General features: G+C 55.2%; 1 protein-coding gene across 4 annotated transcripts in view; it reads right to left on the reverse strand.

The window, feature by feature from the left end:
- The window catches only part of FNDC3A (fibronectin type III domain containing 3A), a 172,477-nt gene that overhangs the window by 100,582 nt on the left and 47,480 nt on the right, over nt 1-24,415 (reverse strand). For 3 of the 4 annotated variants that reach the window (XM_032977717.2, XM_032977721.2, XM_032977718.2), the window contains one exon: nt 13,764-13,839. The exons of the other annotated variant lie outside the window; for it this stretch is intronic. In XM_032977717.2, coding sequence (XP_032833608.2) covers nt 13,764-13,839 — 76 coding nt within the window. The remainder of the gene's footprint in view (nt 1-13,763; nt 13,840-24,415) is intronic. 4 annotated transcript variants of the gene reach the window in all.

The raw sequence follows: 24,415 nt of genomic DNA on the forward strand, positions 1-24,415 counted from the left end.
CATCATGCTCACCGCACACACCAACCCATCAATCACGCTCACCGCACACACCATCCCATCATCCATCATGCTCACCGCACACACCATCCCATCCATCATGCTCACCACACACACCAACCCATCATCCATCACGCTCACCGCACACACCATCCCATCATCCATCATGCTCACCGCACACACCATCCCATCCATCATGCTCACCACACACACCAACCCATCATCCATCACGCTCACCACACACACCAACCCGTTGCGCGGGCGTGCCGGCCTTAATAGTTGCTTACGAACAGTACTTGCCCCGACGCATCCGTTCCGGCGATACGGGTTGTCTTTGGTGTAACATTGGCGGAGACGGTCTCCCTTTGCTCTTGAATTGCGTAACAGCGCGGTCAGCCCTCGCCTAATACGGTAACACTGGGTTTTTTGTCGCCCGCTCAAAGCGGTCATTAATCTCAATCGGGAGGCCGCTCGCTCGCGATGACAATAAAAAGAGGACAATTACCTCCGTTAATTTGGCTAGGAAGCTGGCGCACGACGGACTTCCAACGGCACAGCACCCCCCCCCCCCCCCCCGCGCGCACGCACACACACACACACGGGCACCGATCCCTCGCCTCGCGCTCATCACGAACCACGGGACCGTCACCACGGTGCCAACGAGTGCGTGGCGACGCAAGGCTCGGCGATGATACACTGCACGCCGGATGTGAGATTCGCGTAACACCCCCCCCCCCACCGCCCTGGCCATGGTGCTGGGAATTCGTTGTTAAACATGTGGCATCGGGCAGCTTACGATGGGGGGCGGCGCATATCACGGTCGACGTTTGTCAAATCGGCGTACGTTGTGTGAGGCGGGGTACGCTGCCACTTCTCCCCGAGACGACCGGCCACAGCGTGGAAGAGTAGGCCAATAATAAAGCACCCTCGACGTAGGCCCTTCTGGCAGCGGTGGCGCGAGCAAGCGATTTCAGGGCTGCACCTTTAAATCGCCTCCTCGGCCAACGCCATTCCATGCCGACCTCTAAATCGGACCGTTTACAAAAGGCCGGCGGTGCCGGCACAGCGGCAGGGTGGCAGCAACGGGGTTCCCGCGGGAGACATTATCACGTTGAAGAGCGTCCGAGCAATGATGCACCTCGGCGGGGCCCCCCCCCCCCGCCAGCTCAAGCACAGGGGTGCACGAGCCAGGCAAGGGATAGCGGAACAGCAACGGGCTCCGCCGTGCAGCGAGGGAGCACTCGGGGCAACAGCGGCCCTCGCTGGGCCCACTCGGCAGCTGCAGACACCGGGGGACGACTTCAATGCCACGCCAAAATCTCCGCTCAAGTGCGGCTCTCGCCAGGGTCCAGTAATTTCTTCCGCCCCGTGCTTCCGCCACTCGCTGCTTGCGCGGGGCGGCATCGCCTGCAGGAGTTGAGCTCGGCTTCGTCGAGGGGAAAGAAATGTAACGGTCGCAAGCGGCAACTGTTACGCAACAAAAGCGAGCGTTCATTTACGGTGAAGTTTCTTGTCGTCGTTCAGCAGCGGGTGCGTGGATTCCTCACGACCATCTGGCAAAGAGCCAGGTGCGGCCAGCGATTCTCCGGCTGAAATAATTAACGCCAAACTGGCTCAAATCTGGATAGAGTGTAAAAAAAAATGTAAACCCCCCTGTGTTAATGTAATTAAGTGTATTAACTTAATTACCTCAGACAACTGCGTGTGAAGTACTGTGATTAAATTATCACTTCCCCGTGCGCAGTGCCATGCCCTTAGTCACAACGTGATGGTGGGGGTACGGGGGGGGGGGGGGTGGAGGTTTCGTGTCCGATCGGTGTGATGACGGTGGGGAGCGGTGGCGCAGCGGTGAGCGCGACGCACCGCGACCCCGGCGACCCGGGTTCGAATCCCGCTCAAGGCCAACACCAGCGACAATTATCCGAGCCGGTCCCGGGGCATCCCCTAGGTGGACTCAGCCTCAAATGAGTACACCTGGCGCCGGTGTGTGTAAACATCGCCGATGGGAGAGACAAAGGCAGTCGGGCCTGGTGCTGGCCACCTCCGTGTGCCACATTACCGGCCTTCACAGGTGCTGCTCGCAAACAGCACTTGCCCCCAACAGTCTTGTTATGGTCATACGGGGGGGCATCTTTGTCGTTGTACTTTTCCAGGCAGCCAGATCACCACCACCACCACCACCCCCCCCCCCCCCCCCCCTCTTTAAGAGGTGGCGAGCGGCGTCTCGCGCAGATGCCCCCCGTTTTTGTTTTTATTCAACCGCTGAGTTAAGAAAGGACACACGTGGGGTTACGGGGTGGGGGGGGGGACACGTGGCTGAGATGCCCCCCCATGCAACCTCTTGCTACGGCACCACGCGAACGGCGAGCGTCCCGCACGAGGGCCGACTCGTCTGCACCATCTGCCCACCGACAAAGATTACATCGGAAACCAAATTGCCCACCCCGACCCCCTACCCACGAATGTGCGCAATCACATCAGATCTCAGACGCTAAGCCGGGGGGGGGGGGTTACTTGGATGGTCGACTGATAGGGAAGACCCCAGCTGTTTGCAGGCTTGCTAAGGTGGCGTTTTAGACTGCCAGGTGAGCGTAGTTTCGTCTGCCCAGAGTCCTACCTGCCCAGAGTCCCACCTGCTAACAACAACCACCGTGGCCGCATCATCCCTAAGCCCCCCCCCCACATGCCGAACGCAACATTCGGAGTCGCTCAGCGCTTTTGCTCGATTAACGTTGGGGTTGTGCAGAGCGCAAATAAATAAAAATGTGATGGCGACGACTTGGGGAGAGATTTAACGACAAGCAGAAGCCTGCTGCTGCTGCTGCTGCTCACATACAGCAGGGGAGGCACGGCTCCCATCCCATATGCCTTGCGTGCACATCGTGTGTCCACCACCACTGCGCATACGATTCTCTCAGCCTTGCCTCGACCACCGGCTCGACGGAGCTGACCGTGTGACCGTATTATCAAAAGGGCCAGCAGCTCGAAGATAATTAAAAAAATAAAGTTGAACAAGTGGTCTGTCCCATCAGGCACTGCTGCACCCCCCCCCCCTACCCATCGTGTCCGCAAAGTGGACTAATTCTCCTCTCAACCTCCAAGCCAATCACGTTCTCCGCCGACGACGGATCGAGGTGGCAGGGCCACGCGACGTGGCGGCGGCGTCCGCATCGTCCACCACCCCCCCACCCCCAACTCCAGGAGCCATGGGGACGTGGCGTGACACGCGCCCGAGATTCAATCACTCCCGCAGCCCCGTGCATTAGCCGCACAACGCCGATGTAATTACGTTAGCGTTACGATTATTGCGTTTGGTTTTATTCGATTTATAAGAAATGAAAGTTCGGCGCGGTAAAAACGCGCCGGGTTTTGCGTTTTAGGCCACACTGTTCGGATTTTCAAGGATTTTTTTTTTCCCAGAGCAGGATGTGAAACACGCACACACACACACACAAGCTCAAGTAAAGTGCTGTTAGCGAGCACCTATTAACGCCGGCACGGCAAACGAAGGGGTGTGGGTGGGTGTGGGGCAGCGTGGCACCTGTGAACCGGCCATCTTTGTCTTCCCAATGTCAATGTTTAGATGACTTCATTGAAAAAAAAAGTTCACCTTAAGTTTCCATTATAAGGCAATGGAAAAACCAAGGGTGTTTTATGTAACCAACCACAGGAAAGCAATTTAGGCTGAGTTGACCTAAGGGAGGCTCTGAACCCGGTTCAGATATTCATCACTGTTGTTGGCCTTGGCCTGGAATCGAACGCGGCTTGCAGGCTTTGTAGCGCACACGTACACACACACATAACAAAGGCCCACCCTCCCCCCATATAGCCTTTATAGACTGTTGGGGAAAGTGCTATTGGTGAGTAGTATCTGTGAAAGCCGGTACGGCGCGTGAGCGGGTGGGTGGCCAGCACCACGCGCGGCTGTGTTTGTCTTCCCAGTGGCGATGTTTACACACCGTACCTGGTACTCATTTCAGGCGGAATCGACCTCGGGGAGGCCCAGGACCGGTTCACATAATTGTCCCCGGATGGAATCCGTGAGAGGGAATCGAACTCAGGTGGCCGGGTTCGTAGCCGCAGCACGCTAACCGCTACACTACTACCCGCTCCCCACACACAGACACACAGACGTACACACAAAGGCAAAGATCCCCCCTATGGCCTTAACAGACTGCTGGGGCAAGTGCTGTTCAGCGAGCACCTTTGAAGGCCGGCACGGCACAGCACCACGCCCGGCCGCCTTTATCTCCCCAGTGGCGATGTTTACGCACCGCGCCAGGTACTCATTTGAGGCCGAGTCGACCTAGGGAAGGGCCAGGACCGGTTCAGATAATCGTCACCGGTGGTGACCGTGAGCGGGGAATCCAACTCGGGTGGCCGTTGTTCGTAGCGCAGCGTAGCGCTAACCGCTACCACCACCGCTCCCCACACACACACACACACACGCGCACACGCGCACACACACACACACCCAGGGCCAAGTCTCTCACACACACGCGCGCGGCGGCCATTTCTCCAGCGGCCAATCTGTTCCCTTAATGGCTTCACGCGGCCCCGGGTCTCCCTGGTGACGGCGCTGAGCGGTTGCCACGGCGACAGCCTCGCGGTAGCCATGGCTATAGGCCGAGTGTGTAAGCCTTCCAGCCAGCGGCCGGGGCTTGCTGCTCCTGCTGCTTAATTGATATGTGCAGCAGCAGCAGCAGTAGCAGCAGAGGCATTAACGGATGCCTTTTCAATTGTTTCATTTGTTTTGTGTCTGCACCGTGAAGACGTTTCGTACCAAAGATCAAAGCCGGCTCTCTTCGTTTAGCGTAGGGGAACCCTGCAGGCCCACCAATGCGGGCCTGAGGCAGACAACATTTCGGAAAAGTATTTTTTTTTTGTGTTTCGGGTTAGATCGCGTAAATGTATAAAATGCGTGTCGTTAAACCCGCCACCACCCGACACAGCCAACTAGTAAGGTTTGTCACGTAAACAGAACGTGGCCAATTCGTTACCAGCACAGCGCGAACCGGTGTGTTGAAGAGCAAATCCACAACATTTACAATCTGAGTACGACGACGTTTCGCCAGTAATTACAACTAGCTTCACCAGGCGGACAGCCAGAATACATTTTTTTTGCTCCCCCCTCCTCCCTCACCGCCGGCCCCCCCCCTCCACCCACCATCCGCATCCTCCCCACTTTCAATTTGACCGTGTAAGATTGTCGCGACACGACCGGGAGAGATGAGAGGCGCTTTCAGGGAGAGGGATGCCGCGCAAGCTGGACGAGAGAAACAAGTTGAGAAAATGAGAGGGGGGGCGGCGGCGAGAGGCGAGGAGAGATTCGCACGAGACGGGGGAAGTGGCGGCAGCACGAGGGAGACGTAGAGACGGCGGAGTGAGACGAGAGACAGAGACGGGGTGAGATGAGAGATGGAGTGAGACGAGAGATAGAGACGGAGTGAGACGAGAGATAGAGACGGGGTGAGATGAGAGATAGAGACGGAGTGAGATGAGAGATGGAGACGGAGTGAGATGAGAGATAGAGACGGAGTAAGACGAGAGACAGAGACGGAGTGAGATGAGAGATAGAGACGGCGGAGTGAGACGAGAGACAGAGACGGGGTGAGACGAGAGATGGAGACGGAGTGAGATGAGAGATAGAGACGGAGTGAGATGAGAGATAGAGACGGAGTGAGATGAGAGATAGAGACGGAGTGAGACGAGAGACAGAGACGGAGTGAGATGAGAGATAGAGACGGCGGAGTGAGACGAGAGACAGAGACGGGGTGAGACGAGAGATGGAGACGGAGTGAGATGAGAGATAGAGACGGAGTGAGATGAGAGATGGAGTGAGATGAGAGATAGAGACGGAGTGAGACGAGAGACAGAGACGGAGTGAGATGAGAGATAGAGACGGAGTGAGACGAGAGACAGAGACGGAGTGAGATGAGAGATAGAGACGTGGTGAGATGAGAGATAGAGACGGAGTGAGACGAGAGATGGAGTGAGACAAGAGATAGAGACGGAGTGAGATGAGAGATAGAGACGGGGTGAGACGAGAGACAGAGACGGAGTGAGATGAGAGATAGAGACGAAGTGAGATGAGAGATAGAGACGGGGTGAGACGAGAGATAGAGACGTGGTGAGATGAGAGATAGAGACGGGGTGAGATGAGAGATAGAGACGGAGTGAGATGAGAGATAGAGACGGAGTGAGATGAGAGATGGAGACGGAGTGAGATGAGAGATGGAGACGGGGTGAGATGAGAGATGGAGACGGGGTGAGATGAGAGATGGAGACGGAGTGAGATGAGAGATGGAGACGGGGTGAGATGAGAGATGGAGACGGAGTGAGATGAGAGATAGAGACGGAGTGAGATGAGAGATAGAGACGGGGTGAGATGAGAGATAGAGACGGAGTGAGACGAGAGATGGAGACGGAGTGAGATGAGAGATGGAGACGGCGGAGTTAGACAAGAGATAGAGACAGGGTGGGACGAGAGATAGAGACGGAGAGAGACGAGAGATAGAGACGGGGTGAGACGAGAGATGGAGACGGAGTGAGACGAGAGATGGGAGAGGCTTAATTTTTTTCTCAGTAGCTTCTCGTTATTCGGATGCGAATCAGAGACGATATTTCCCCCCAATTATTTTTCATGAAAAGGTTCACCACCCACCCCACCACCCACCCCACCACCCACCCTGGGTCCCCCCCCCCTCCACTCCCCTCCCTCCTCCTCCCCCCACTCCGAGGGGATTCGATGCAATGCTACGACTCGGGGGGGAGCCCACGGTTCGATTCAAGAATTGGTTCTTTTCCAAACTCAGCGATTGGACGACTGAAGGAGGCGGGGGGGGGCTCACCGTATCCAACTGTTACGCTCCGACGACGAGCATCGTCCTTCCAACTCGCCGGTGCGCTCTGACGACAACAACCATCGTCGTCAAAAAACGCTCGGGACGCAAGACCATTTCACTTCGCTTACGCCGTTTCGGCCGGGTGGTGGAAGGTCTCACGGCACGACACACGACATACACACACGCGCGCACACACACACACACAAAAAACACATGGCCAGATCATGATGTGGCACCGCCAACCCAAACATGAATTACGAATCTTGACGCTGGCTTAACCCCTGAACCCGCTGCTTGTGACGTTAGAAGTCGCCATCAACTGTGTTGCCCGTGCAACCATCTCGGTTCCCCGTGTCTCTTTATCTGCCGACAATAACACTTTCATTTTACACAGGCGTCACCCCCACACCAACGGCGTCCCATAACGCTGTACATTAATTATACAGAAAGGACCAAATCCCACATACAGCCACTGCCAAGCAAGTTAAAACCCAACTACTACTACCAAACAAAAGTGAATATACAAATTAAGAAATGGCACCAACATGAAAAGCACGTTTTGCCTGCTCTGTCAAGCTTTGCCCTTTGAAAGCCGCTCAAAAACAAAACGGCCGGGGGGTGGGGGGAGGGGGTGGGTCGGGTGGAGGGGGGCAGAGGCTTGAGGGGGGCAGGATCGCAGGATCGGGGGGAAGACTGGTGCACGGACGCCGCCGCTGTCGCCACCGCCGCCACTATGCGGCCCCACGGGAATTGCAGCCCCAATACCGGGCATTGTATCAATTGGTTTTCACGCGAGCGATGGCGTGAAAAATCGATGCGTTGTACTACTGCCTCGCATGTTGGGGCATCATCGCGCTCAGTGACATTTACGCCATTCAAGCGGCGAACCCCCCCCACCCACCGACCCGGTGAGCCCTCCACGTTGAGCGCATTCACCGGTCGACTCGGCGGGGGTGAATGGAAAGATTCTGGCCGTGCCACCGCCTCTGGTTTTTTTTAAAAAAAATCTTCCCCGTCATATTGTGAAAATCTCGTTCCCTTCCCCCGAACGGCGACGCGTCGCGACACGGACAATCCTTGCCGCTCTGTCGCAGAACGGCGGGCGGCAGATTGTTGCCGCGGAGCCGACCGTCGTAATTCCTGCGGGCGACCGGCTGGATGGAGACCTGTCCGAAAGCCGTCACCACCAAATCCTTGGCGGCCTTGTCTGTGGTTTCCCAAGCCTCCGAATTTCTCTCTCTCCGAGCGTGAACGAAAACCGCGCGCGCGTTGCAAATTGTCTAAATGAATAATTGGGACCGGCACAACTTTTTAACAATAATTTTCCCGCTGGCTCACTCCACAAACCGTTCGAACGCCGTTCAACGAGCCGGTGTGACGATAGCACAGCCGGGCGGTTCTCTCCGGCAGCATATTCTCTGAGTTTGAGAAGACGCTCCCGGAATGGCACCGACGGCAAAACCCAAACTTGAGCCCGGGCGTCAATCAAGATTGCGGGAAATTTCTTCACCCACGCCACACGGGCAGGCACATGCGCCCACTAAATTAGAAGACGCACCCACCCGACGTTTCCTTCAAAATTTCGGGAGGGGGGCTGGTGTGGGGTGTGGGTGTGATGAACGTGTGGGATAAATCCTGAGAATAAAGTTGGTGCCAAATGCCAGCGAGGTGGGGGGGGGGGCGTTGCCGCGTCTTGTGGGAGTTGGGGAGCCACCGTCGCTCGCCAAATGGGGCCCCCCCCCCCCGGTGGTGGTGGCGCTAGCTGGTGAGCCGCAAAGGTGGTCAGGTGTAGCCGCGGCCAGGTGTAGCAGGTTGTGCAAATGCGACCACCGGCCGCGGACTCTGCATGCCGAGCCGACTGCGCACACACGCAACACCGCTGAGCGTTTTAAGATCTTTTTTGCGTGCGTGTTTAGTTTGTTGTCCCTTCCCCTCGCACCTCCAATTAGCGCGGTTGGCTACGTACGCTACAAAAGAAGTTCAACATACATACTCACTCAGAGACCCGCAGACTCACACGGAGACCCGCAGACTCGCTCAGAGACCCGCAGACTCGCACAGAGACCCGCAGACTCGCTCAGAGACCCACAGACGCGCATAGAGATCCACAGACACGCATAGAGACCCACAGACTCGCTCAGAGACCCACAGACACGCAGAGACCGATAGACTCGCACACAGAGACCCAAGGTTGTTGTCCTTTCCCCCCGCACCTCCGATTTAGCGCAGTTGCCTATGTACGGTGCAAAAGAAGTTCAACGTGCACATATGAGGAGCAACATGGATGAGAGAGCATTCGCAGGTTAATTGCATCATTATAACTGTGAAAGTGGGCTTGGGGACAAGACACCTCGCAAAAAGGGATGATGGCTGACAGTCTCGAGCAGTGAAGGAGCGGTAATAAAGGAATAGAATGCATCCAACAGGACATCATCAGTTCAGATGAGGTGCTAACATCGGCTTGTAGCTAGCTGCTAAGTGCAGGAGCGTGAGAGATGGTGAGCGCTTGGGGAGGCCTTCATCCAGCAGTGGATTAATCATGACTGGTGGTGATGATGAAATATACCAATCCAATGACAGTTGCAGTTTCAGAATGTGTATTTATACTGGAGGAATCTGATGAGCTATTAAGCTATTTTAACAGTAGGGTTGTGTAGGAACGTTACAACAACCAATATAAAAAATATGACAGTAGTGCAAAGTACAAGGTAAACAAATCACCCAAACACATAAATAAATAATATATAAATAAAACTAAACCATCATCCTACCAGGCAAAGCCCACTTGAGCTATTAACTTATTTTCTTAGAAGCAACTTGGCCACAAAGTGATTGCTCAACAAAAGCGGCACATCATTTGGACATTCACAGAAGTGGACTGATCAAGGCTGATGCTGGTGGTGGTGATGATGATGATGAAAGCAGTTCAACACACACAGTACAAATATCCTCGGTGCACTCCGCTTCGGCGTTCCCTTGGGGAATGGGGATGGACAAGTGGGCCCATCGAGTGCAGCGGAGAGGGTCTCTTTAAAATATATAGTCAGAAGGGAGTTTCTACTCCAATGAGCAACAAGGCGCGATGCTCAATATCCTGTTGAGAGCACAATCAGCCAGTCGTAAAAACATTCCACATTCCTGTGATGGAATGACAACCATAAGGTGATACTCATTTTAACATTCCCGGAGGCAATTCGAAACTAAATTAAAAAATAAACTATTTTTATTTTACCAGGCAAGCCCCACTGAGCTATAAAGCTCGCTTTCAGAAAATGACCTGGGCCGTAAATTATATCCCAAAGAAGTGGCTCATCGTCACGTGGAATTGCATAGCAGCCAAACACTCTGAAAGCGTGACGTTGATTTTAAATGTGGAGGGGAACAACCGGAGGACCCGGAGAAAAATCCACGCGACCGCGGGGAGACAGACACGCAAACTCCAACTATACACCCGTGACCTCCTGCATACCAGGCGGGGTAGTTAACGTCTCGCCACCACGGCCATTCGCTACGGGCTAACCCCCCAAACAGGATGTGAACTCGCAACCTTACGGTTTTGCGAGCCGCTCTCGCTCCACCGATGAGCCCCCCCCCCCCCCTGGCCGGGTGCGTCTCTTCGGCAAATCTAAACACGCCGGGACCTCTGACGAGTGGCTCTCCTTGAAAAGCCGATTTAGACGGTTCGCGACGGTCCAAATCTAACAGTGAGACGAGGGACACGCGGTGGGGGGTGGGGGGAAGGGGGGGCGGTGAGGTGGGGGTGAGGGGGGCAGCACCTCGTCGACTGAAACCAAGTAAAAATTTCTATCAGAAGCGCAACGCTGTTCATCAAAACGAGGATTGATCCCAAAGCATATTCACATAAAAGCATGGCGAGCAACGATGGGAATACGGTGACGACGACGGTGATAATGTTATCCGTTTCACTTTGGAGTTAATAAGTATGACCACATCGTCACCACCACCACCACCAGCAGCACCGTGTTCAACTGCAGAAGCAGTCTTTACTCAAACGAGGGGTAAAGGTGCAACCCTGCAATTGCTTGCTCTAGAGGGCCCCCTCTTCTCCAGGGGATATTTCAGGCCTACTCTTCCATGCCGACCAGACATCTTGCAATCGGTGGGTGTACCCACACTTCGCCCCAGCACACCGAGGGAGGGATGGAGGGCACCTGGCCAGCAAACACGCGTCAGTCAATCTTCTTCATTAAAGAGGGAAGACGATCCAGGAATTATGGGGGGGGGGGATTACGTCTTTAGTGAGGGGCCCCCGTCTGGGTGCATTACACCAGACAGCCTCGCTGCGGGACGCCTCTCAGCCGTGGGGATTGTTCCTGCAGACCGTGCGGGGGCGTTAACCCAATTACAGAGCCACAGGCCTCGGGGAGACCGGGTTGCCAGACGCCCGCGCCCACACACACACACGCACACACTTCTAGAACACATGGGCGGTGGTGGGAACACCGCACACACACACACACACTTATAGAACACATGGGCGGTGGTGGGAACACCGCACACACACACACACTTCTAGAACACATGGGCAGTGGTGGGAACACTGCACACACACACACACACTTATAGAACACATGGGCGTGGTGGGAACACCGCACACACACACACACTTCTAGAACACATGGGCAGTGGTGGGAACACTGCACACACACACACACACTTATAGAACACATGGGCGGTGGTGGGAACACTGCACAGGCACACACACACTTCTAGAACACATGGGCGATGGTGGGAACACCGCACACACACACTTATAGAACACATGGGCAGTGGTGGGAACACTGCACACACACACACACACTTATAGAACACATGGGCGGTGGTGGGAACACCGCACACACACACACTTCTAGAACACATGGGCGGTGGTGGGAACACCGCACACACACTTATAGAACACATGGGCGATGGTGGGAACACCGCACACACACACACACTTATAGAACACATGGGCGGTGGTGGGAACACTGCACACACACACACTTATAGAACACATGGGCGGTGGTGGGAACACCGCACACACACTTATAGAACACATGGGCGATGGTGGGAACACCGCACACACACACACACTTATAGAACACATGGGCGGTGGTGGGAACACTGCACACACACACACTTATAGAACACATGGGCGGTGGTGGGAACACCGCACACACACTTATAGAACACATGGGCGATGGTGGGAACACCGCACACACACACACACTTATAGAACACATGGGCGGTGGTGGGAACACCGCACACACACACACACTTATAGAACACATGGACGGTGGTGGGAACACTGCACACACACACACTTATAGAACACATGGGCGGTGGTGGGAACACTGCACACACACACACACTTATAGAACACATGGGCGGTGGTGGGAACACCGCACACACACACACACACTTATAGAACACATGGGCGGTGGTGGGAACACCGCACACACACACACACTTATAGAACACATGGGCGGTGGTGGGAACACCGCACACGCTTCACAGCGCCGAGCCCCTGAGGTTCGATTCTCGACCCGGGTGACTCTCTGTGTGCCGTTTTTACGTTGTGTGTTGGGGGTGTCACGCCTGGTATACAGGAGGTCGTGGGTTTATATTTGGAGTTTGCGTGTCTCTCTCCCCGTGGTCGTGTTGATTTTCTCCGGGTCCTCTGGATTTTCCCCTCTACATTTAGAATCAACAACACGCGTTTGGACTATTTGGCTGCTTTAAATTTCCACAAAACGATAAGCCACTTTGTCGAGCTATTATTTGTGGCCAGGTCGCTTCTGACAAAGAGCTTCGTAGCTCAGTGGCCTTACCTGGTAAAATGAAAAAAATAGTTTAGTTTAACTCGACCTTCTTTCGCACCGTGCCTAGCCAACCACGCCAAGCTGTTCGGCATCAGTTTATCTCCAGGTTCAACCGGCTTTCCCTTCCACAGTTAAATTTAAAACCACGCCAAGTGTCACCCAAAATGGACAAACTTTCTCAACACTCAAAAACATACTTGCCAATTACACAATCCGAAATTACGCAGAGCAGCAGCAGCGACATCGCCCCCCCCCTTCCATCCCCCCCCCTCCTCCTAACACGATGGCGGGGGTGGCTGCCGTTGAGGAAATGCCGAAGTTGGGGGGGGGGGAGGTTTCCAAAACTCACCGGCTTCCTTAAATAAATCGCAAAAATTCGCGGAAACTTAAAAGCGTTGCAACCCTTTTTGTCACGGCGATTCGCCAAAAAAAAAAAAGGGACCGGCTTCGGTTTAGGAGCGAATTCTCCCGAAAGCGACGGGGGTTTTTTTATTTTTTACGTTTTTGTTCACTGCACTTGCGCAACGCAAATTAGCCACATTTGCACAACTTACTTGATCCTTTCCCCTTATGAGTGCACACTACACTTCGTTTCGACTCAGATCTACATTTCACGGTCGCGGCCTCAAGACGACACTTTTCCCTATGGTGGGCGAGCTCATGGGGCTTTCGATCCACGTGGGTTGTACAGAGTCCACCCCCCCGACAAAGCGTCGTTTCATTTCGGATAAACACTTCTGTGAAAGCTCAAGAAACTACAAAAGCAGTCCCAAGCGATTTCCCGCTCGAATGAGCCACAGCGGAGGCATCGTGGTGCTCAACATCCCGTTCACACCTGGCGAGCCAGTAATTGCAATTCCACATCCGTATGGCGAGGTCAAGTCCCCCCTACTGGTTTTATCGATGGGCCGAGTCAAACCCCCTCCCCCCCAGCCGGGAGTCAAACTCGCAAACCTTCCCCGACCGCGAGCCGCTCGCTCCACCAGGCGTCGTTCCGCGTCGCCACGAAGCCCCAACGCCGACTGAACAGTAAACAGCGCCACCGCCCATGGTGGTGGTGGCGGTAGGTCATGGTGGTGATTATCGGTGGGTGGCTTACCCTGTATGCACTGCACCGAGCCATCCTTGGCTCGTATCGTGAACGTCTCCCCAGGATTGACGTGCACCACGATCACCTGCGGCACACGGAGACGCGCAGAGACGAGGCAGAGTCAGTACCGAACCGCGTGGTTGCGCGCGCGGGGGAGCTGGTGGCCCCCCCCCACCCTCCACACACACGAGGGGGGAGGGGCAGGGTGGGGGAGATGAGCAGGTCGACGTAACCATCACTGCGCTCAAGCTCGGGTGTCTCCGCGAAGCCTCTCCACGGGTCTCAGCGCGAGGCCACGAAGCGCGATCCGTCGCCGGACTCGCGTCACCGTGCGTAACGCGGCGAGCGCGTCTACGCGAGTCTGCGGGGCTCCACAGCAAGGTCGGCGTTGCGTTCCTCGTGCACAACGGAGGGAACCGAGGAGTTGCCGAGCCGTGGTGGACGACGGGAAGAAGCGACAAATGCGCGGGCCGATGGGGGCCTTTCCACAAATTGTCGGAGGCGCCGCGCGGACGATTCGGGCCACGGAGAGGCGCAGCAGCTAGTCTTGGCTGTACGCGAGTTTGCAAAAAAGGCGCGGGCACGTGATTTACAGCGTCAAATCTTTTCAAGCCCCACCCTGACGGGCAGGCCGATTCTGTTTGCTTTCATGCGGCACCGGGACGGGATCAAATAATTGGCACGTGTGTCTGGAAACCCGCAGTGGCGATATTCACCGTCGGCGACGCGCAGCCAGTCATCATTTATCCACGGAGGCAATTTCCTTGTTTACGGATAAAGGCCTCGCGCCGCAGGGCCTCGGGGTCTGTCTCCAAGAGAGCGCCCCGCGGGACGCGCTCGCACCGTGGCGATATTTTGTTCCCTTGGAGAATCGGACTCCAGGTGGGGGGGGGGGGGGGACACTTGCACGCAACCGTGAAGCGTTCGTGCGATGAGGGCACGAGTAAGCCTGCCGAGTGGGGCGCCACGGTGGCTCAGAGATGTTAACTTCCCCGCCTGGTGTACAGGAGGTCGTGGGTTCGATCCCGACCCTGACGCCTGCTGCTGTATATTTGGAGTTTGCGTGTCTCTCTCTCTCTCATCATTATCACGGTGGCTCAGAGATGTTAACTTCCCCGCCTGGTATACAGGAGGTCGTGGGTTCGATCCCGACCCTGACGCCTGCTGTATACAATAGAACTCCTCTTAACGACCACCCCCTGTTAACGACTAATTGCTTAACGACGGACCTCCATAGAACCCAATGTGTAGTGTATAATGTCATAATAAGCGCACAACTTTATCTATCTGTGATGAACGCCGCACTTTGCGTTGTTTTCATGCAGAGGGGGCGCTGCAGACCTACACGCGCCCCCTCTGCATGAACGACGGAGGCGCAGGGACAAGACGTTCGATAACGTTGGAATCGATCTGCAGACGGCGGTCTTCTCGCACGGCCAGCAGCTCTACGTCGCCTTATCTCGATCCCGCAATCCCAAACGGGTGAAAGTCCGCGTCGAACCGAACCCCTGGCAAAGCCATCTACTTAACGACGAGAGAAAACTCACACGAAATGTCCTTTTCAATGAAGCCTTCCAGATGTAAAATTATATAAGCTTTTAATGAAGAAATACAATCATCTCATTCAAAACGTAATACAATTCAAGTACGTTTAATTTTAATACTTCGAAACGGAGCATCGGGTGCTTGCGTGAATGCGTCGTTCGTGTGCAATTTTTTTCAGTGACTTTTCTGGCCTGAAGGCCGCAAATGCTTGCGAGGGGCGCCGCATGAAAACGACGGAAAGTGCAGCGTTCATCACAGATAAAGTTGCGCGCTAATTAGAGCATTATGCACTACACATTGGGATCTTATGGAGGCCCGTCGTTAAGCAATTAGTCGTTAACAAGGGTGGTCGCTCAGAGGAGTTCTACTGCATACAGCAGGCGTCAGAGGTTAGGGATCGAACCCACGACCTCCTGTATAACGTGCATTTTCTAAACTCGCTTAACGACCAGTTTCGTCGAACCAATTGCCGTCGTGAAGAGGGTTTTCTCGATCCGGCCGAACAAAAGCTGTTTCGGCATGCGGTGGCTGGGCATACGGGCTACATGACCCAGCCAACGCAGCCTTGCCTGCCGGAGGAGCTCACCGATGGGACTTTGCCCAGATCTTTCAAGGATTTGTGAGCTCCTCACACAATCCAGCCTGGTTAAACCCTGGATGGATCGTAGGCAGGCCAGTCTAAATGTTTATAACCGGTCGCACTCATCACACACACCAAGTGCCGAGCACAAATGAACTGCAATGCCTCGCTCATCTTGTCAAGGAGCATAAACCACCATCGCACCAAATCCGGTGTCATTCTTGCAGCGGCGGCTGCGGCTTTTGGCTCGGCCATCGAACAAAGACTGTGGTCACCGCGTCGCGCAGCGCTTTCAGATGCTCCTCCGTGACCATCTGGAACGCTCTCTTCCTTCCGATGCTAGGAAGCCAAAGGGAGCTGTGCACTTTTTAATCATCTCGATTTCAAAAGAAAAAATTCTTTAGAACTGATTGTGTTGTCCTTCCCCCGCACCTTTGGCTACGTACGGTGCGCGAAAGAAGTTCGACACGCATTCGCACACACACGGGTATACCACGGGACCGCGCGCGGCCCAAACCAACGGCGGAGTCCTCTTGGCCCCGACCGAAGGCGTCAGTTGGTGGCGTCCGAGCGAGCCGCCCGTTTGCTCCTCTTTTCAAACCGACCGTCCCTTCAGTTTAACACCGAGTCGGAGGCTTTCGCGACCAACATCATCCATAAGAGGTTTGTTTTGGGTTAGATCGCGAAAATATATAAATGTGTCGTGAAACCCGCCACCGCCCGACAAAGCCAATTGGTAAGGTTTGTCACGTAAACAGAACGTGCCAATTCGTTACTAGTACAGCACACCGGTGTGTTCTTGAGAGCAAAGCCACAACATTTACAATCAGAGTACGACGTTTCGTCAGTAATTACAACAAGCGGCATCATCAGGCGACAGCCAGATTTCCCTTTACGATGAACGGCGCCGCCACGTGGTGGCCCCGACGACGATTTGTGAAAACGAGGTGCCCCTTTGCGATAGTTTCAAAGTCACCCCCCCCCCACCCCCCCGTGCCAAGCCGCGTTGAAAACCGACAGCGTCTCCCGCCAAACCTACCCACACGCTCCTCACCCCCCCCCCCCCGCCGTCTCATGATCACCAGTAAACCCGCGTGTCCCACCGACAACGTCTGACAAGTTGCTCATCGTACCAAGGGCCAGGACCGTGCCATCTCTCCGCAGCTGCACCGGCAGCAGCCATCTGGAACTCTCTCTCCCGCTGCTGCGTACTCGCAGGAGCAGCATTAGCATCCAAGCACCACCATCATCCACTTTCAAGCGACAGTTGAAGGCTGTCACCACCCATTTCATGGCCATCACCCCGTCCAAGCTGCCACGTGAAAGACTTTGAGCTCCGGCTCGGAGTTCCCCGATTGAACATTTCGTGACGATTCGCAAAATACTCGAGTGTGATAACGTACGTACATACGTACGCACGCAGAACTTCTTTCGCACCCTACGTTGGCCAAACGTGGTAATTGGGAGGTGCTGATAAATCACCTTTCTTTTTATCATCACCATCATCTTCTTCTACGTACATCGTCGAAATTCCGTCCTGCGTCTCCCACGCACGAGTGCCAAATATTTTGGCGGTGCGGCCAGCACCGGCCACGGGAGAAACGCAGAGCGCCGTGGTACAATAAAAGCGGACTGCGACGGAATCGCCGATTCCTCGCCGACGTTAGCCAATCAAAATGAAGAAGGGGGCGTGCGCGTCACACGACTGCTCGATCCAAGTATTGCGCGCCAACGAATCGATTATTTTGGAGACGGCTGGCCCGATCAACTCCGAGCCGGGTGCCGGATCGACCGAGCGAAATCGATGCAAATTAAAACCTCGACTCACGATCCGCAACGACCGTGGCATGGGGCAACGACACTCCCACCCCCCCCCCCCCCCCCCTTTACTTTCTTCCACGCACATGGGGGGGGAAGGGGTGGGGGGGGGTGGCAAGATCTCCGATGGCCGATTTCGTCAGGTGCTCCCGACTGCATCGCTCCACGACAGCGCACCTTGCAACGCGCGGCGGCGACGTCGTTGCCAAGACGGGCACTGCCGCCGCTTGACCCCCGCCACGCCGTGCCGTTGCCTTCGTGGCCGCTCGCGGACGCGGATTCACCACCACCCCCCCCCCCCCCATTCCTCCGCCGGGAGATGATTCTCACGGCAGATTGTCCCACCGGAAGGACTTGCGTGGAGATGAGAAAGTAGGATATTGCAAGGAATGAAAAAGTGAATGGACACGAAGGAGGGCAGAAGGGATTTGCCAGAGACAGGAAGCCAATAGCCGTCAGCAGTTTTATTGCGAGGCGTGAGCCGCATTGAGCCTACAAGGCAAGAAAAAAAACAGGCGCAGCCCTGCAATTTCTTCCCCATGCAACTGCTGGCGGAAGGGCTTCCACCAGAGGAAAAAACTCTACAGAGCCGCTTTAGTTAGTAGGCATGCTGGCCTACTCTTCCACGCTTGCCACACATCTTTGATAGAGGTGCGGAGTTGCCCACGCTTCACCCCGCCCAGACGCGCGAGAGCTGCCGATCGACCGACCGTGCCGGATTCGGCTCGGCTCGGCGCGCTCACGTCGCGAGCGGAGGGATCGACGCGAGCCCGCGGGTCGCCGTGCCGTCACCGCCCGGTTACAAAGAGACGCCGGCCCGCCGAAACTACGGTGGCCGGGGCCCGCGGGCGCGTGCCCACCACGCGGGCGCGTCGGGAAAAAGAGGAGGGGAGGGCGGGGGCGGGGGGGAGTTTGGGCATGGAACCGATCGGGGAGAGAGATACCGCGAAAGCCGAAGGAGCGAGCCGAGCGGAAGGTGAAGGGGCACGTTGGGGTAAGGTGGCGGTCGGCGGTGCAGCCGAGCGCCCGCTGAGGAACCCAGACGCCCGGTCAGCGCGGCCCACGTGGGGCTGCGTGAGCGGGCGTGGGCTGAACGCTAATGAGGAAGCCGCCGTTGCCGTCACCGCCACTGTGCCAACAGCAACACGCACGTCCTCACAAACAAAAACGAAAGGAGGGCAAAGGTGCAGCCCTGCAATCGCTCGCTCCGCCGCCGCCACCGCCGCCGCGATGAGAGGGCTCAAGAGAGAACGGGCTTCCACCAAGAGGGTAATTTGGCCTCCTCTTCCACGCCGGCCAGACATCCCGTCTCGTAAGAGGGTTGTGGGGGTAACCCGCACTCGACCCCACCGCACGCAAACCTGCCGAGCGACTAATCGTGGAATAGCCAATAATTTCTTTCAGCCGGAGCTGTCCAGGGGCTGAGCGCCAAAAAAGATTTCCCCTCCCTCCACCTTCTCCAAACCCCTACTGCCAAGTCTGGGTTTTGATGTCTGGGAGATTTGAGGTTCGGGGAGGGGGGCGTGGGGGTGAGGGGCTCCAGAAAATATTCCATGAGAAATTAAGCCTCGGATGAACCCACGGATACCCACGGGGGTTGGGAGTGGTGGGCGGGGGGGATACAGAGGCAGGATTCAGGAACCTGCCTCAGAACCGTTTACAGTGCCACGCCAGGAGAATGGGAGCCGGAGCGGCGAGGGCGCACCAAATCCACCGCACACCGTGGCGACGGCTTCCCTACGCACATCCTGCCTCTTCCTCATTGGCCGCCACGGTCGCCGCCACGGTCGCCGTCACCGCCACGGCCGTCACCGCCACGGCCGTCACCGCCACCGCCGCGGTCCGAGTCGAGTGCTCACAGGCAGGAAGCAGAGCGAATCTGTCCAAAGGGCGCCAGGGTTCACGTGGAATACATTTTTTTTGTGTGGCGTGCGCGCAGGGGGCGGTGGGAATACAAATTCCAAGGGGGGGGGGGGGAGGTGGAAATTCTGACGGGCGCGATACGCCCACGGAAACGTAACACCCTGCGTCAATCGAACCGACGGATGATGTCCTGTTTGACCGTACTTCACCACATTGTGTCAGTCCAGGGTAATCAAAAGGGTTGCGGGGTGGTGGGGGGGGGCAGCAGAGCTTGTCAGACCTCAGTTAGGTTCAAAACCTGAAATTAACCAAGCGACGATCTGCTGAGATCGGTGAAATAAAGGTCACCAAGGGGTTAGAACTCATTTAACGAATTAACTGTTAACTCCTAAGCACTATTCACGATTTTTATTTTACGAGGGAAACCCCACTGAGCTACGTAGCTCTTTCTCAGAAGCCACTCTGGCCACAACAAAGTGGATTTTATCATCGTGTGGGAATTTACAGCAGCGGCCAAATACTCTGAAGGCACGGTGACGTTGTTTCTAAATGCGGAGGGGAAAAACCGGAGACAGCGGAGAAAAACCCACGCGGCAACGGGGAGAGAGACACGCAAACTCCAAATATACAGCAGGCATCGTCAGGGTCGGGATCGAACCCACGACCTCCTATATACCAGGCGAGGTAGTTAACATCTCCGAGCCACCGTGATGATGATGATGAGAGAGAGAGACACGCAAACTCCAAATATACAGCAGCAGGCGTCAGGGTCGGCATCAAACCAGCCCACGACCTGCTGCGTACCGGGCGAGGTCCTTAACATCTCGCCACCGCGGCGGCCCTACAACCTGTGCGGAGGTTGTAAAACCCACACGGAACGGCGCCCACGTGCGCGGGCGTTTCGCTCGAACGTCGCGGGTCGCCACGATGAGTCGAGGTGGGGTGGTGACCCCCGTGCCCACATCCTCATTTGCAGAATTCCTCGCTTCCGTATTCAGCGAAAGCGCCACGGACGTTTGCGGTGGCACTGCCCTAACCCCGACCCCACCCCCGCCCCCAACTCCGTCCGAGGCGGGGCGGAGAGTCCGCAAGTTGCCGAGCGGGTTCCGTGGCCCTGGGGAGGCCGGAGTTGCGTCCGCGCTCCGCTCATCGTTCTCACGGGTGCCACCTCGGCCGGTTGACCCAATAAATACGTGGGGTCCGTCCCGTGACCTCCTGCCAGCAGCGAGCCTTTGACAATTCACTCAAACGTCCACCCAGCCTGGCACCTGCGCCACGGTGACGTCACTGGCACTTAGTAGCGAACCGAGGCCGTTGTCGTCATTGCTGCTGTTGCGACGCGGTTTCAAGTGCAAGGGCAGGCGCGCGAACGAACGCACGAACGTACGAACGAACCGCACGGCGGCCCAAGTCATGGCGTGGTCTATTTGTGCTCTGGATTTCTCGGTTTAAGAAGGCAAAGGTGCGGACGCCGTGGAGAGAGCTCGCGCACGCACTTGTGAACAAGAGACTCGAGGACGACGTCTGTGAAAAAAAAAGCTTCGTAGCGCATCGGATTTCCTCTGGCATAAAGAAATTTTTCCCATTCCGATACCCGGAAATATACGCCCGATCGGCCGGCCGAACGAATTGTATATCTCGCAAGCCAAGCAGGGTTTGGTTGCGCCTTCACCGGTGCTATCGACCAGGTGGCCGCCCGCCCGCGTCAGCGCCAGCGTGCGCCCACCCGCGCCACCGTGCCAGTGCCAGCGCCAGCGCCAGCGTACGCCCACCCACCCTCGCGCAAACAGGGTGGTGGCACTGCACGATGGTCGTACGCGACGACGCAGCGGGGCGAGCCGGATCTGTGTCGCCGTGGTGCCGTGGCGCCGTGCCTCCACGTGTTCCCGGTGATCTCCGGCTTCGAACGGCCTTCGCCAAAATCCGGCATGGTGAAATAGAGTCAAATTGAATTGCGGTGACCGGCTCGGCGGAATCGAATGCACGACGGCGGAGAGAGACTTCCCCGAAGCCTGACACTGCGGACCAAAAAAAAAAGGTCTTAAAGACTAACGAAGGACTTCCCCGGTAGCAACGTAAACGCATTACGTTCCTCCACCATGACGTGTATTCACCCAGAGCCGCGTTGACCAGCGAGGGGTGAAGTATGGTCACACAAACAGGCCGCCATGGGATGGAGAGGCATTCATCCAGCAGTGGATAAACAAAGGGATGTGAAATATTATTATTGATCATATAGGTTGATGACATTCACATAGCCATTCGAGAGATGTGCAATGGCCATACCTGCACTGGAAAACAGACACCATGTAAAATAATGTTGTAGGAAATAGAACGAAAAAAACGCCAAGATAGGCACTGGCTGTGGGAATGGCAACAACGTTTTTGGGCGCTTGCCAAAACAATTACCTCGTTTATTTTTGCTATAATTACCAAATTACTTTTTTTGTCAAGATGAACGCACGCACGCACGCACACGGATTGATCAACTCTCACCCAGCAACATCGCCGCTCCGCACAGGCACGAAGAGCAGCTCAGGACACGCGGGACATTAAAATGCCAAACCCTTTCAACGACCCCACTCCCACTGCCCCACCACGTAACATTTGCATGCGATCATAATTCCCACACGCAAAATAAATATCCGATGCGGTGGGGGGGGGGGGGCAGCAGGGATAGCGCTCCCAGCAAAACCAAACGCCTGCAGAAACCAAATTCCGATTCCCAGACGCGGCCAAGGGGCGATGCCCCAAACGGCTCCCCGAGGTTTTCGCGACCCCTTCGTCGAATCGTGCCGAGCAGCGCGGCGAAGTACGGCCGAATCGACGCGAGCGACCCGCACAGGCGAGGGGAGGCCCTCGTCCAGCAGTGGATTGGACGAAAGGGCCGACAGCAAAGACACAAAGGCAAATATTCCACCCGCCCCCCCCCCCGTGTAGCCTTTAGAAGGCTGTTGGGGAGTTGGGCAAGTGGTGTTTGCGAGCACCTCATGAAAGCCGGTACGGCGCGTGAGCTGGGTGGGGTGGGTCAGCGACCCAGCCCGGCTGCGTTTGTATCCCCCAGTGCCGATGTGCTCATTAAAAACAGAGTCCATCTGGGGAGAGGCCCAGGACCGGTTCAGATATTCGTCACCGATGTTGGCCGTGAGCGGGAATCGAAACTCGGGGTCACAGAGTGCACCAGAGCAATCACATCTCAATGACAAAATACAACGCAGTCTACACACACAGATTGGCCTGCATCGAGCTAGAAACGCTCTGACACGTGTGGCATTAGGAATAGGTTTTACACTTTTAACTGGCACAAAAACTGACACCTTTATTCAAGGCATCATGTTTGCAATAACCACAACACAAGCAGTCAAAATGCAAACAAAAGAGACAACTCTGATAATAATATGCACTGTCCTTGAATTTGATTGGTCCACACCCGAGAGGGCTTTTCTTAGAGCCTAGTCTCCATTGGTGTTGGACCAGAAGATGCCAAAAGGCGATAAAGGTGTCAGTTTTTGTGCCAGTTAAAAGGGTAAAACCTATTCCTATATTTTGTTACTGGCAAAGGAGGTCTCATAATGTAAACGTGTGGCATTGTCCTTGTACTGGTCGCCTTTTGGCGTTGTTCTCCGGTCTGACACTGGTGGTGAGACTGGGCCCTAAAGAAGGCTGCCGCCTCTGGTGTAGGCCAATGAGTTTCAAAGACGATGCCCATACATTATCAGAGCCACGTGTTTGTTTGCATGTTCACCACGAGCACTGTGTGTGGGCTAATGCAGTTACTTGATTGTTTGCAAAAGCTCTATTTGGTGTTTGAACATCTTAGCACAGCTCCTGTTCTATTGCCAGAAAGGTTAAAAGCTATTGTTATTTTTTTCATAATTTAATACTGGTAAAAAGGTCCCATTTTAATGTGACCTGTATCACACACACACACTGCAGTGTACTGTGTATATCAATGCACCAATGGGACACAGATACACCATGCAGCATCACAGACTGATAGAAATTCCTATAAATATGCAAACACATAGGACGATCACATGTAAAAAAAAAACCACACACATTAAACAAATGCACAGGCATCCCATATGAACACATACTTGTGACCACATATGCATGTACACGGTCCCTACGAACAAACTGCAAAGTGTACGCACTTGCAAAAAAATATTACACTTCAAATTTGACTTAAAACTTTCGTGACTGCAGGAATTCATATTCTTTGGTTCTTTTGATAAAGTCACGTAGATAGAAAATAAAATTAAATTAAAATAATAAACAGTTGCAGTTGGAGGCTTGCCCTCCCTATTCTCTCCGCCTGATGACGACTGCTTGCGTTGCGATCGAAACGTCGTTAGCTTTTGCTTTTTCTATTTTCATTTATTTTCTATATACGCGACTTTACCGAAAGAACCAAAGAATATATTATACATTGTGAAAGGGTGCATCCAAATACACGCAACTTGCAACCCTTTAAATGAAATCCATAATTCATAAGCGCATTGATAGCACACAAAGTCAAAGATCCCCCGTATAGCCTTCAACAGGCCGTTTGGGGAAAGTGCTGCTGTGAGCGAGGAGCACCTATGAATGCCGGCACCGCAACACTCGGCGGGCGGGTGGCCAACACCACGCCCGGCCGCCTTTGTCTCCCCAGCACTGTCCTGACGTTTACACACCACACCAGGTACTCATTCAAGGCCAGGGCCGACCCAGGGGAGGCCCGGGACCAATTCAGATATCCGTCAACGGCATGGACCATGCGCAGGAATCGAACTCGGGTCCGCCGGGTTTTTAGCGCAGCGCGCCACTAACCCACCACACCGCCGGCACCCGCACGGACGCGCTGGCTGACCAA

Source organism: Petromyzon marinus, chromosome 64, assembly GCF_048934315.1.
Source record: "Petromyzon marinus isolate PM22_M1 ecotype Great Lakes invasive population chromosome 64, UKy_Petmar_22M1.pri1.0, whole genome shotgun sequence".
Classification (NCBI taxonomy): Eukaryota; Metazoa; Chordata; class Hyperoartia; order Petromyzontiformes; family Petromyzontidae; genus Petromyzon; species Petromyzon marinus.